At 41.1% G+C, this 14986-nt stretch overlaps 2 protein-coding genes across 3 annotated transcripts; one reads left to right on the forward strand and one right to left on the reverse strand.

Annotated features, from left to right (window-relative positions):
* Positions 1–1393: 1393 nt before the first annotated feature.
* On the reverse strand, positions 1394–3173 carry LOC4332994 (uncharacterized). The gene is made up of 3 exons (XM_015772525.3): positions 2832–3173; positions 2280–2449; positions 1394–2186 (listed from the first exon to the last, which is right to left on the reverse strand). The coding sequence occupies exons 1-3, from the start codon at positions 2961–2963 to the stop codon at positions 1991–1993; spliced, it is 498 nt and encodes a 165-aa protein (XP_015628011.2). The 5' UTR covers positions 2964–3173; the 3' UTR covers positions 1394–1990.
* A 5867-nt stretch (positions 3174–9040) lies between these two features.
* LOC4332995 (uncharacterized WD repeat-containing protein C2A9.03) lies at positions 9041–14312 on the forward strand. Of its 2 annotated transcripts, XM_015777155.3 has the most exons (10): positions 9041–9236; positions 9456–9612; positions 10855–10978; positions 11075–11161; positions 12465–12599; positions 12689–12793; positions 12885–12976; positions 13065–13170; positions 13269–13355; positions 13459–14312. In XM_015777155.3, the coding sequence occupies exons 2-10, from the start codon at positions 9572–9574 to the stop codon at positions 13888–13890; spliced, it is 1209 nt and encodes a 402-aa protein (XP_015632641.1). In that variant the 5' UTR covers positions 9041–9236; positions 9456–9571; the 3' UTR covers positions 13891–14312. The 2 variants fall into 2 exon arrangements, with proteins under 2 accessions (XP_015632641.1, XP_015632642.1); XM_015777156.3 differs by lacking the exons at positions 9041–9236; positions 9456–9612; positions 10855–10978; positions 11075–11161 and adding an exon at positions 11610–11821.
* The last annotated feature ends 674 nt before the right edge of the window (positions 14313–14986 follow it).

Here is a 14986-nt window from a genome sequence, read left to right on the forward strand (position 1 = left end):
GAGCAATTAGGCTTAAAAGATTCGTCTCGCAATTTACACGCAATCTGTGTAATTAGTTATTTTTTATCTATATTTAATACTACTTCATACATATGTCTAAATATTCGATGTGATTTGGTGAAAAAATTTACCAGGGGATCTAAACAAGGCCTTAATACTCCCTCCAGAGTCCCAAAATAACTTGCACATTTTGTCCGATCAACTCAATTGTCCCACAAAGAAAGACTTTATCTTTTAAGCAATCGATGCACATTTTGGACCGAGCTCATCTCATTGGCGTGTGGCGTGTGTAAAGTAGATCAAAGATGGGAGTTATTTTGGACAGAGGTAGTAGTAAGTATTCTCAAATTATAGGAACTGATGCAAATAGAAAAAGGTGTATCAAATGCAATTTGCGGATCCAGCGTGGATGCTAGGGGGACTCGAGCCCCCCTACCCCGCCATTGATAGAAGCGGAGATGAAAGAGAAAGAATAGGGAGAAAATAAGCAGTAGAGGGGAACTGAAGGAAGAAGGAGACAAGTCCCTGGATCCGCCCTTGGATGCAAAGGTGAAATGAGATGAGCTACTAGTAGTTACACATCCCAGTTAGTTAATTACAAGCTGATACTTCTACGATCGAGTATATCAAGGCAGTAAACTACAGCTAGCATGTTATCAGAGTAATTGAAGTCATGACTGGTGCTACTAAGCTTTTACACCACAAATTAATCATACATGGCATATATGGCTTCTTTTAAAGAATATGTTTCGGTACTGAACTGACTACAAGGTTACCATTCCACTGCTCACCACTAAATTCAGGGGAGTCACTACAGAGAAAATCTCAAGCGTTGGGCATAGAATATTTGTAAGGTATAGCAATGCTACACAAAAAAAAAAGATTAGGAAAAACAACTCTACCATCAAATCATACAGGTTGCAATGAATACATGTTATAAAACTATTATGATGGCGTTGCGATAAATCATGTTTATGCAGTTCCACCAATTTATTTTAAACCTAGCGATTACAGGTACCATTGGCAAGTGAAGGCCAATGGAACGTCATCTTGCATAAAACTTTCATCATCCAATCAGCATTAAAATGGCATCCTAGTAAAGAAATGGATCTTGAAATCTCATGGGTTCAGTGGTTCCCTAATTTCACCCCTTCTTACAGCTTTTACCGCTACATACACAATGGACAACTCAGTGGAAGTAATAAGTCTATTGACAGCGAATACCCATATCTACTACCTCCAGCACAACACTAAAAAATAACATGAAGCAGCTGATCTAAACACCATGAGGTACCATATGTCTGCTAAAACATAAAAGGGCTAGCGCAGCAATGCCATGCTGCAATTCTAGTACAGTAGTACCTCAAGCTAAAAAATGGGCAAGTGCAAACTGTTTCAAGAAAAAGGGGCGAGGGCTTTGCTATTTATTGAAGGAGAATCAACCATATATATGTTCCTCATAAGTCATAACATACCATACAACGGTTGGGGTTTCAGTTCCTATCTGCAATTTGATAAAAAGAAGTGGCGAAATTGATGATAACTTAACTAACTGAGTAACATAAGTCATGCCAAAACCAATTCAAGTAGCAGAGCCAAGAGAAACAATACATATCTGTCTTAGGTCAACTAGACCAACATCACACAGCTTAAATAGAGCTTCCAGATCACCTTGAATGCTTCGACTCCTCTCAACTCAGGTTCGATTCCAGCTCGCTGAGACCTAAACCCGGCGTTGTTTGGGGAGTCGGCATCCGTTGTGTGGAAGTTGGGTCACATCGTGGATGTACATAATAGGAGATTGATCTCTTACTCTTTCACCCCGAAAACCTTCTCCCCAGCTCAAGATCACTTTCTTCTTTTTCTGGAAATAAGTAGATCCTTTCACTTTCATGACAACTGACTTTAAACCCATCTTTCTGGCGGATCGCCCGACATGTTCCGCAGTTGCTTCAGCAGCATATCGAGAAAGACGAGACCGCCCTTTTATTTACCCCAAACAACCTGCGGAGGCCCCAGTCTTTTTATTCCCCCTAGCATCTGTCACGGTCACAAAGGTCTTATTTTTCATCAGTAAGACATGGATAAAATCTCTCTTTCCTTTCACCAAAGATTGTTTGTGTTCGTCAAAGATGCGTGATGGGGTCCCAAAGTAGGAAGAGTTCTCGCCACCAGCTATCCTGGACCTTAATACAGAATGAGGCAGGAATGAACAATCAGCAGAACATGGAATACATAAATCATATGAGCGTACATGGAAATACCATTTGCCTACTCACATTGTGTCACCAAAACGTGGCGCATTATTGGCCTGTGTCCTAGCACGGTAGTCTTGACTCAGCTGTTGTGACTGCATTAGACGGTCTCCGTATGAAGGTTGGCGTGTGTCGCCGGGACTGGAGAACAAACCCAGACGTGAAGCAGTTTCAGACTGAGGAAGTGGAAAACCCTGGACGGACAGACAAAATCGATCTTGTCAAATTGTGAGATTCAGTGATTGATGCAGTCTGATCTCAGCATCTATGATAATATAACGAGGCGTAATATCGATATTCCACAAGGTGAATGAAAAAAAATGAGGCAGAGAAATTAAACTGAATTGAGCAAAATCTCTAAAGAGTACTTTGGTATGTACCGATGATTCAGCTGGGTGGCTCACATTAACCATTCTTATTATTACTGAAATATATTGTTGAAAGAGAAAAGGAAAGAAAATAATCTCTGCAATTACTGCTAACCAAGGTGAAAACATCCAGTGCGCTTGGGGATATCATCAATTCATCATTAGCTTCGAGATATACGTTATCCATGGCGCATACAAACAAGAGTACCTGGCCGTTGTAGGGGGCGGACGAGGAGTAGGCGGCGGCGGCGGCGCGGTTGAAGAGGCACCCGGGCGTGGACGGGGTGCGCGGCGCCGCGGTGGACCTGAGGAGGGAGGCGAAGAGGCGGCGGGACGCCATGGCCGTGAGATCGCCGGAGAACGCCCGGCCCGGATCTAAGGGGACGGGGGGGCTGGCTGGCTTGCTGGTGGTGCCCAACCCCGGCCTCACCCTCACTCCCTCACCCCCACCTCTCCTCTCCTCGCTCGCGGTGTCGCCGGAACCAGAGCACAGGTGTACTTCCCGACGGCGGCGGCGGCGGAGGAGGAGGAGGATGGGGAGAGAGGCGGCGGCCGGGGGTGGGAGGGAGTGCATAGGGTTTTCAAGTGGTGGGGACGAGTTCGGGATCCTAACTGACGCCGACAGGTGGGCCCAGTAGGCTAGTAGATGATCTCTCTGCCCCGAGAAAATTGGCATCATTCCATCATGATTAGCAGGTTTTTACATCGCAATTCGAATTCGCTAAAATGTCGCATTGAAATAAGGGACAGCATATGAGAATGTCCGTGCTCCGGGTGACTCTTTTTTGCATTTTTTTAGAGCCTGTTTAGTTCGCGAAAAGAAAATATTTGGGTGTTTCATTGGATGTCGGAAGGGTTTTTAGACACAATGAAAAAACTATAATTTTATAACTTGTCTGAAAACCGCGAGACGAATCTTTTGAGCCTAAGCTAATTAATCCGTCATTACTGATGCACTTATGGCTAATCATAAACTAATTAGGCTCAAAAGATTCGTCTCGCGATTTCCTCCCTAACTATGCAATTAGTTTTAATTTTTATCTATATTTAATGCTCCATATATGTGTCCAAAGATTTGATACGATGTTTTTGGGAAAAAAAATTGAGAACTAAACCAGGCCTTATATTCGTGTTGGAGTGGAGAAAGGGATTTGATTGTTCTTCGATTCTAGCTCTCTCGTACTCCCTCCGTCTTATAATATAAGGTATTCTGAGTTTTTGCTTGCACTGTTTGACCACTCGTATTATTCAAAAAATTTTAGAATTATTATTTTTTTTTGACATACTTTATTATCCAAAGTATTTTGAAATAAAAAACGAAAAGTTGTGCTTAAAATACTTTGGATAATAAAGTATGTCAAAAAAAATAATAATTCTAAAATTTTTTGAATAAGACGAGTGGTCAAACAGTGCAAGCAAAAACTCAAAATCCCTTATATTATGGGACGGAGGGAGTAATACAATTCATGCTTTATTTTTCCAAGCGTTATTGTGCACTGTTATAATATACGAATTTCATGCGCAATATGGGTATCGTTGTAGTTAGACAATTTATATCCAATTTATATCGGAATAAAAAAAACCCCTCAAACTGATAAATCCAATTGAATAAATTATCTATGTTTAAAAGAGTAATGTTGTTGATAAATCCCAATGTAGGACAAAAGATATTCTTATGTAATTTTAGATTTACATAAAAAATATTTTTTAAAAAATAACAGCCAAACACCATGGTATTCACTATTTAGTGCTTAAAAAAAGAATCCAGGGTATTTCAGTCACAAAATTTCTGGTAATTCCGAGAAAAATTCCGGAAAGTTTCCGACCGATTCCGAGTTCCGATGGAAACTGCCCTTATCATTTCCGATTCCGTTTCCGAGAAAATATTTCCGAATTCGTTTCCGTTTCTGAAAAATTCCGAAAAAATTCTGACCGACAGATTTCGTTTTCGAAAATAGGTCCAGAATCCGGAAAGTTTCCGTACCGTTTTCACCCCTAACTATGAGGTAGAGCAAAGGGAGGTGAATGGATAACTAATAAATGATTGAATTGGATGAATAAGTAGCTTTTTATCCAACGGTTGTTATCTTTGTACTAATATGATCTGATGGCTTAAAATTGTTGATGTTGTGGCTTCTTTACATGTATTACTTTATAGAAGTAAATACCCTTTAGTGGTTACCAACTATGTAAGAAGATAGGATAGGATTCCAAAAGGAGGCAATGGACAAATTTATAAGGGGTAACACGGACACTTCAAGGAATCCATATATTTAACACGGACACTTCAAGGAATCCATATATTTTCCTGCGTGGATTTTCCTAGGCCGTGAATTCAACCGAAATTACAGCCTATCCACTTGTCCCGTTCTTTTCTCCAACAAGAGTTGGATAGAGATTAAAATTTCCGTGGCACGTTTTTTAAACTGTTAAACGGTGCGTTTCGTGCGAAAACTTTCTATATAAAAGTTGCTTTAAAATATCATATTAATCTATTTTTTAAGTTTGCAATAATTAAAACTCAATCAATTATACATTAATACCACCTCTTTTTACGTAAAAAAACTTAATCTTCCAAGAACACCACCATAGGCTGAGAAATTGGGCCTATCAAATTAGCCTTACCCCTTCTGTGTATTGGGCTGCTTCTACCATAGCCGGCCTGGTATCACTTCCTTGTCCATTCTCGGAGAACAGAAAGATAGTTGCAGGCATTGGCAAAGCTGCACTGCCTGCGCGCGCGCACACGTGTATGTGAAACTCGAGTACATTCTCTAATTACAACGTGTTGAGAACTTCAGATTTTGGCCATCTCTAGATTCTATCCTAAAATTTTTCACCTTATCATATTGAACGTTTAAACACCTACATAAAGTATTAAATATTACGCTAAAAAATAACTAATTATACAGATTACGACTAATTTACGAGACGAATCTTTTAAGCCTAATTGCTCAATGATTTGACAATATAGTGCTACAGTAAATATTTACTAATGATGGATTAATTAGGCTTAATAAATTCGTCTCGCGGTTTACTAACGGATTATGGGCATGTTTGGATCCGGAGGGCTATTTAATAGTCCTCCGGAATCTTGTTATTTAGGTGTATTAAATGTAGATTACTGACAAAACCCATTCCATAACCCCTAGCCTATTTTGCGAGACGAATCTAACGAGGTATATTAATCCATGATTTGCTACAGTGATGCTACAGTAATCATCCGCTAATCATGGATTAATATACCTCGTTAGATTCGTCTCGCAAAATAGCCTAGGGGTTATGGAATGGGTTTTGTCAGTAATCTACATTTAATACTCCTAAATAGCAAAATTTCAGAGGGATATTTAATAGCCCGAAGCATCCAAACAGGCCCTATGTAATTAGTTTTTTTATTAGTGTCCAAACACCCTATGCAACGTCCTATATAATACCTGATGTGATACGTCAAAACTTTACATCCCTAGATCTAAACATCCCCTTTTTATGTATGATGATACTCCTATCTAGTAGCAATACTCTAGTAGTAAATATCACCGTAAGAATGCGAAACTTTCACTTTCTCTGTTAATACATGAGGGAAGCAATTCCTCAATCTGCATGGTTTGAATAAACAGAAAAGGGAAAAAAAATCCGACGCCCGATGCATGCATCTTTCTGGTCAGTGTCATCGTTGATCTGTAACATCGTCATCAGCTGATGTCGAGGGCGATCAATTTTTCTCCCGATCGTAGTTAATTACACATGGGGCGGCACATGACACGAGTAACCGGGAAATAATTAGTTGATCGATCGGCAATTTGAAACAGTATCCACGCTAACAGCGACAGGTTAATTTTCTCTCTTGGAAAAGAATAAAAGTGACACGACAAGCGGTGATCTGGCTAGTTAGTTACGTATGATCACTGTTTCGGATAACACAAGACTGCAGGGGATCATGACAATTAGGGAGTATATTAATTTGAGTCAGGTAGAAAGGAACACGGCACAAATTATAATTTACCTGTCAGTATTCAGCATGCATTGAGCACGTACTACGCATTAATAAGGATTATCTAAATCCTTGCGCCTACTGTGTGTGTATATATATATAAAATTTATTTAGTGCTCCATGGTGTCCGGGCTTCATGATTCAAATTGAGTATATACTCAATTCAAATGAGTATAATTTTTTTTAAATGTTTAGGTATTAATATTAACTACTTTACTAACTAGTTCAAAAACAAGTTTGAACTAAATTTAAACATATTTTTGTTAGATTTTGATTCTAGGTATATAGCATCCAAACATATAATTAGTTAGGTATGTAATATTGTATTGTGAAATAAAGTTAAATTTGAGTTGTTTTATTGCTAGGTATAGGTATGAATCGAATTCTTACAACTAGGTATATACTCACAATTTAAAAATTTGAACGAATTTATGTATTTCATACCATGGTACCCGGTACCCCCATATGAGTGTCATATATATATATATATATATATATATATACCGGTGTTTATCTATCTATAGATAAACAAACACGTACCTACGAACGTATGCAAAGTCCCTGTCATCCAAATAAGTTGAAACGAAGAACAGTGTCTGGTCCAACCGACCAAATTAAATTATACTCCTACTAGTAGAGGTGGAGTTGGTCGGTCCGGTCGGCATTTCGCATTCGTCCGGAACGATCGATCGATGGGCGGATGGATCGTGACGTACGCGCGCGAATCCAAATTCCACCGTGGAGGATGAATCGATCGGTGTCGTTGAAGCAGCCAGGTGGCTACGGGAGGTTAATTAATTTGAGTGACGGACGGACGGACGGCCGGCGTCAGTTTTGATATGATGGTGGGGGCCAGCGTTGCAGGTGTACGTGCATGTGGTGCACGTACGTGTCGCGTGCCACGTGTGGTTGGGTTTGGGTGGGAGTTGTGTGGCCTGGGCGAGAGGGTGAGAGGCCGGTGCCACGTGTGGAAGGGCAGGCAGATGGGCACAGCTATCGTCTCTTGTCGGCAGCGTATATACACCCCCTACCGGGGCTAGCATAGCAAGCAGCGGGACCGATCACCCAAACTACTTCCATCGACTCCAATCTGCAGCGTCTTCTTCTCGGTCTTTCATCCGCGTGCGCCATGCGGGAGGTAGCTAGTACGTAGTACCACGAGTACAAAGCAAGCAAAGCTACATGGGGTGTGTTCGGAAGCTCTTTTTCTAAACCGTCTCTCTCCTTTTTCACGTGTATGTTTTTCAAACTGTTGAACGGTACGTTTTTTAAAAATATTTTTATACAAAAGTTGCTTAAAAAATCAAATTAATCTATTTTTTAAAAAAATAGCTTACACTTAATTAATCTGTTTTCCGTGCGGAGGGTTCTGTTGGGAGGCTGTGGTGGCCTGTCTGCGCGCGACGTACGCCACGCGAACGAACCAGCCGCTCACGCTCACATTGTCCTGCACTGGACCTGGTGTGGTGCAAGCAGGGCACACACATTTACACATTTGGCCTCATCTTTCCACTTAAGCTTTTACTTATCAGCTAAAATTTAAATTTTCAAGTTTAAATTTGAAGTTGATTTTAAGATTTTTTATCGAAATTTATTTTATAGTCTTTACTTTTTAAACTATTAAGAACACGTATATAAAAGTTTTGTTCACAAATTATTTTTTTTAGAAAAAATATGCCATTTCGGTTATGGTTAAAATCAGCCAAACGATAGCTTCCATTGTGTTGAGTCGATTCAGAGAACCACGTAGTGTTGGTACACTATTTTGCATTTAAACTGACTATATATTACATTCCCGATTCCTCTAAGACTTTTGAAACTTTATCCTCCCTCCGTTTCAGGTAGTAATATATTTTAATTTTGGTCAAAGTCAAACTAATCTTTAACTAATTCTTAAAAAAATAATATTTACAACACTAGCATATGCTAGTTTTATTAAATCTATAATTGAATAAATTTTCATATTATATTTATCTTGTGTTAAAAATATTACTATTTTTTTATAAAATTAGTCAAACTTAAGTAGTTTAACTTTGAATAATCTGTAACCTGAAAGGGATGGGTACTACAGTACGATATTGCACGAGAGAATTCCACGTCAGGTGCGAACGAGAACGGCACATGGCTGTCAGCATGAGAACACATGCCAGCCCATGCCTTCCCGTCCCTAGATCCGCCATATCGTGGCGGCCGGCGAGAGCGACGAATCACCCCAGTCCTCAGCCCCGCGTGCGGAAAAGCCTATCCATTTTATGGTCATGCTGCTTGTCCTGCACACGGCTGGGCCTGGGCTCCTAGACAACCCCACACCGTGCGGCCCCCACCACCCGTGGGCCCACCTCGCCAGTCCAAACCAACGGCGCCCCGACGGGGTCCAAACGGCAGGCAGGGCTCGCCTATATATACCTCGGAGAAAGAAATTAATGGCTACTTTTCTTTTACGCTTCTCCCCTCCTCCCTACTACTGCTGGTGACTAGTTCTACTACCACTCAAAAACAACAAACATAGCTAGTGATCTGATTTGCATTCAGGTCGAGTGAACAACCCAACCAGCAAAAGATCGGAGGAACAGAAGGGTTTGGTTGGTTGTTCGGAGGAAGGAGCATTTCGTTTCGTTTCGGGTGAGCTGTCGTTTTTTCTCACGCTCTCCTCCTCCTCCTTGTTTGTTACAGTTCACGCTGTTCTTGATTCCCCCTTTGGATTTCACCTCATCAATCTCGCCTTCCCTTTCCTTTTGCATCGAGTTAATTTCCAGTTCCAACAGATGGAGATACTGTATATAAACACACACGTTTAATTATTTGCTGAATCTCCCCTAATCATTCCTCTTCTTTTGGCAGATTGATTCCCGGGTTTAACATATTATCATCCATGGCCCACGACTTGCACGACGACCTGGAGTTCGTCTCCGGCGACGACGACGACTACTACTTGGAGTTCGATCACGATCCCGGCCATGGCTTCCACACCTCCGCCGCCACTTCAGCCTCCCAGACGGTATGGGTTAATTCCGACTTCAAATTAATTATTTCTATATTTGTTTGTACGACCCAATATTTATGTTGATCACTAACAATCCTACAAGATAAACTGTTACATTACCTAAAGAAAAAAAATAAAATGATTAAGGGGGAAAAATATCTTTTGAGTTGGTGCGCCGTTACATCAACTTAGTTTGTCCATATATATGTCTGACAAACCATGGTCACAAGGTTTTTTTTTTCCAGTGAAAATTCATGTCTTCTTGTTTACATAGCGTTTGCCTTAGTTTGTGCAATTTCTGGTTATTCATGGACGTTTCAGGTAAAGATGCAATCAAAAAGCATGTCTGACACTATGGTCCTCACATATTCATAACGTTTGAAACAGATTATTCACAGGATTCTTGTCACGGATTATCTACTTAATTATAACGATATATTTAATACTTTTAGAAATAAACTTAACAAATAGCTTAAACAAGTAGTGGTCTAGAAAGATGTTATTTTTTACAGGCATGGATCAAATTATCCGCGGTACTAATCTAGTGAAGTAGCTGTAAAGAACGTAGTAATTGATAATTTTATATCCTTTGTTACAAAAGTAACATAGGGAACCACACTTTTGGGATGTTTGGGGGTTTTTTTTCTACCACAAATAACCTGGCTTGATAATGAACAGAAATGAGAGAAATTATCAATTGACTGTTGGGAGAGAACCCTGGTAGCTGCTACACGTCCAGAGCAACATACTTTTGCACTGGTTGTACCACTAATCTTTCTTTGTTGGAAAATTATACCCCTTTCTACTACAGTATATATAAATATATGGTTTATTGGATGAAAAAAGATGGGAGATTCAGTTCATTACTGCCAGTGGGATGTCATTGAATTTAGGGGAAAAGAAACAAATTAAATGAAGCACCAAAGACTATTCTCGGATTAAATTAATACAAAATTATATAATGTTAAGGTATTCCACTCATAATTCAATGTATTACATATTACATTATACTGCTCAATCTAATATGGTTTGACTGGTCAAAAGAAAACGAGAGAGGGAATTCTACAGTCTTTGATCAGAGAATTACATATATATATATATTCGCGTCAGCTATACCAAGAAAATTGCCAGTTTTTGCAAAGATTAGAAAAAAATGGTCATGCCAGAAAAGCAGAGTTCCATCTTCCCCAAAAGATCTCCGATTTTGTTTTACCAAAACTGCATAAAACTGCAGCTAATAGGTGCTCTCTATTTCAGAACAAGCAGATGGACGATACCGTGGGAACGGTTGAATTATAGCAGGAATCAGTATCGCGAGATGAGACTAAGGCAATATAAGAATTATGAGAACCTTACTATGCCGCGTGATGGACTAGAAAAGGTGAGATTCTTGTGTTTTTCTACTTAAAACAATACTCTTCCTCTTGCACTTAAATGTTTTTGGTTACATATATATATTATTCATTTGTTTCTCTAGGAATGCAAACAAGTGGAGAGAAAAGACACATTCTATGATTTTCATTTGAATACAAGACTTGTCAAGTCAACAATAGTTCATTTTCAGGTACCGATTTCCTCTGACCTGTCATTCAGATACTTGTATGCATAAGAAAGCTGGCGTATGCATTTGGGTGACCGCTTTATAGAAAGTTTTGAATTAACAATGCTAGTTAACTTTATGATTTGTTTGCATAGCACCCTATGAATGCTATACTATATTTTGTTCATCAATTTTTGAAAAATACATAACTAGATACCAACAGTCTAATTTCTAACCACAATTATTTATGGTAATAGAAATGGAAGAAGTTTCCCTCTCTTTCTTAAATAAAAAAGTCCACAAGCTTAAATAAAAATTCATCTATGTGGTATCAGCATCTATCATTATTATGCACATGATGTTTATCTAGCTTATTCTTAGGTTTGTTATGATTAACAAATAGTCTCCAAAATTTCGTACTGTTATGCATACCATTTGCATGTGCACAACCTGCATCACTATATTCTGTTTAATAAAGTGTACTGTCTGTACCTTTCTGCCCTTTTGTTTATATAGACATAATATTTACTGCAGGTTGTATGATGAGTTGAATCAAAATATGCTAAACTGAGATAGTTTTCGATACGAGCAAATTAACCCATGATATTAGGGCAGATGCAATATCTTACTTCCCAGGTGGATGGTCATTCTCAGCAGTCGGCGCAATTATACACGTGGAATATGGTATGATAGGATGTTTTATGATAGGCAGAACTGTTAAATAAGTCACCTCTGAGTTTTGTTGCAGGTTGGAGATGAGAGTTCAGAAATACATTATGCATCATCATTTTTGGTTGTACTTTATGCATTAATAGTGTATGAAGATTGCTCATCTTGTGCCGTGTATGTTGTTTAACTGCATGTTCTTGATTTGATTTTGTTGTGTTGCTAACTGTTCTGGGTAGCTAAAAACTACTAAGTGATACTAAATTCTTAATTAAAAAATAACAGTGAACAGTCCATTTTATCCTTTACCCATTAATAGCTCGATAGCTCCTTGCTGAACATAAAGGATAACTTTTGGTTGGCAGTAGCATCTGGATGTCTGCAAATTATAATATACTTGCCAGAAACTGATTCTTCTAGTCTTGTCTGCTTACTGGCACTGCTCTAGAGGTTCTGTGAGGAGGCACTTGGTACTAGTACATTAGAGGAATTGAAAAAGAAAATTCTTATTTCTGAACCATTTAGGTAGTGCCAGTTGAAATTTTTACTGTAAAAACTTGTCATTGACTTGCACGATCACATCTTGTAGTACCATTTGCATTCTATCCTATCAATTCCTCTGAAAATGTAAATGACCATGTTGTTGTGGACATCTCTGCAGCTGAGGAACCTGCTGTGGGCTACTTCCAAGCATGACGTGTATCTGATGCAGAACTACTCTGTCATGCACTGGTCTTCCCTGCTCCAGAGAGGAAAGGAAGTGCTCAATGTCGCGGGCCAACTCGCTCCCTCTCAGGTTTGCGCCTTCGGCTTTGCGACAAGTCGGTTAGCATTTTAGACCGTGCGCCACAAGTTCTCTAACTTGTGCCACTACCTGCTATTCAGAATGTCCGGGGAGCTATGCCGTTGTCGCGGGTGCAGATCAGTACCATGGCGGTGAAAGGCAACCTCATGGTGGCCGGTGGTTTCCAGGGTGAACTCATCTGCAAGGTATGAGCAACTGAACAGTGTACACTGCATACTTGTGGGTGTTTCTCTTGTAAGTATCTTTACTTAAGTTCACTGCTTCACCTTATGTCAGTATGTTGATAAACCTGGAGTGGCGTTTTGTACGAATCTGACCGGGAACAACAATTCCATCACGAATGCCGTGGACATCTACCAGGCACCAAAGTAAGCAAACCATCACAATTCTGGGTTTCAGAGCGAGTTGTAAATGGTTTAATTGGTAACTGAATTTTATGATATTTTTGAAATTCAGTGGCGGTACTCGAATTACGACCGCGAACAACGACTGCGTAGTCAGAACTTTCGACACCGAGAGATTCAGCCTCATTAGCCACTTTGCCTTTCCATGGTCGGTCAATGTGAGTATCGATCCTGTACTCTGAAATTGCTGAAGAATTTGTGTACTGTTCAGTTGCTGATCCATGATCCATGAGCTGAATTAATTTTTACATTGCAGAATACGTCGGTGAGCCCTGACGGCAAGCTGCTCGCGGTTCTTGGTGACAGCTCCGACTGCCTGATCGCCGATTCACAATCTGGCAAGGTACATGCAGAATTTTGCTCTATGTTCGCTTCCAAATTCAGAAATCAATTTCAGAAATCAGCTCTGAAATGCTGTGCGTGTTCTTGTGTCATCTTTTGGGAAGGAAATGGCGAGGCTGAAGGGTCACCTGGACTACTCGTTCTCGTCGGCGTGGCACCCCGACGGCCGTGTGGTCGCCACGGGGAACCAGGACAGGACGTGCCGGGTGTGGGACGTGCGCAACATGTCGCGGTCGGTGGCGGTGCTGGAGGGCCGGATCGGCGCCGTCAGGGGGCTCCGGTACTCGCCGGACGGCCGCTTCCTCGCCGCGTCGGAGCCCGCCGACTTCGTCCACGTCTACGACGCCGCCGCGGGCTACGCCGACGCGCAGGAGATCGACCTGTTCGGGGAGATCGCCGGCGTCGCGTTCAGCCCCGCCGGGAATAATGGCGGCGGCGGGGAGGCGCTGTTCGTCAGCATCGCCGACCGCACGTACGGCAGCCTGCTCGAGTTCCACCGGCGCCGCCGCCATGGCTACCTGGACTGCTACGTCTGATCGCCGCCGCCGCCGCCATGTCCGCCGCGGCAGTGCATCGCGTGCAAAGCTGTAAGCTTTGAAAAGGTGCAACGCAACACGGCGTTTTCGCGCGCTTTTTTTCTTGCGCTGCCGCGAGCCGAGACGTCAGTTGTTTTTTTTCTTTATTTAAAACTTTTGGCACGTTGCTGTTTTACATTGTATTTTTTTTGTATTGTACGGTGCAGTGTAGTGCTACATAGTACAGTATATATTTGGAGGCGGATATAACCTTAGAGCCAAATTAGAGCCAAATGACCGTCTATAAAAATATAAATCAAGGTGAAACATACCGTCCGTCTGTGAAAATAAATATAAATAGACTGGGATAGACTTTGTAGCTTTGTGTTGTACGAAAGTTCATTAATTTGGTAATGTACGTAAAGAACACTTTTGATGCTTTACAGTTAGTGTTGACTGCGTGCTAATGGAGACTGGATTATTCATGCCACGCTTCTGTAATTGATTTCTCCAGATATTGGATCAGCATAACCTTCTATATACTGTTTAATTTATCCGTATGAGTGACTCTTAATCTATAATCCCCTACTACTACTACCACAAAACATATGTGCGGGAGTAGGTAAAACCGACATCTATAGCGTCTTTTACACCCACGCGCCCACACACGGTAGCTCCAAAATCCAAATAACTGACATTTATCCTCAAATAGGTGCCGTTTTTAAAAAGAATCGACACTATTACTGGTGTCTTTTCAAAATAAAACTGACACTTATAATATATTCTAGGTGCCGTTTTAAAAAATCAAGCCGAGCCGACCGCGTCTTATCCACTCGCTCCCGTCCTTATCCCCTCCGAGGACCGCAAGAATGCAACCCCCTCTCGTTGTCTCGCAACTCTCATTGTGCCTTTCCTCTCGCAACTCTCTCTTTCCCTCTCACTCGCGACTCTCTCCCTCTCCTCCCCACCCACGAACACCGATGGCGTGGCGGGACCGGCCGGATCCGGCGCCACTCTTCCTCACAGTGGCGTCACTCTTCCTCACAGTGGCGTGTCCAGCGGTGCCTTCCTTCCCACCGGTAGCGGGATCAGCCGAATCAGGCACCACTCCTCAAAG

The sequence above is a fragment of the Oryza sativa genome, chromosome 3 (genome assembly GCF_034140825.1).
Source record: "Oryza sativa Japonica Group chromosome 3, ASM3414082v1".
Lineage (NCBI taxonomy): Eukaryota > Viridiplantae > Streptophyta > Magnoliopsida > Poales > Poaceae > Oryza > Oryza sativa.

Bases quoted from the DNA above. Each gene is read 5' to 3' on its own strand.
- LOC4332995 (XM_015777155.3), top strand. From the start codon at position 9,572: ATGGCTTCCACACCTCCGCCGCCACTTCAGCCTCCCAGACG. The intron at 10,979-11,074 runs GTGAGATTCTTG...TTGTTTCTCTAG, and splicing joins CGCGTGATGGACTAGAAAAG to GAATGCAAACAAGTGGAGAG. The intron at 12,977-13,064 runs GTAAGCAAACCA...TTTGAAATTCAG, and splicing joins GACATCTACCAGGCACCAAA to TGGCGGTACTCGAATTACGA.
- LOC4332994 (XM_015772525.3), bottom strand. From the start codon at position 2,963: ATGGCGTCCCGCCGCCTCTTCGCCTCCCTCCTCAGGTCCACCGCGGCG. The intron at 2,450-2,831 runs GTACTCTTGTTT...CTGTCCGTCCAG, and splicing joins CCGCCCCCTACAACGGCCAG to GGTTTTCCACTTCCTCAGTC. The intron at 2,187-2,279 runs GTGAGTAGGCAA...TTCTGTATTAAG, and splicing joins CCACGTTTTGGTGACACAAT to GTCCAGGATAGCTGGTGGCG.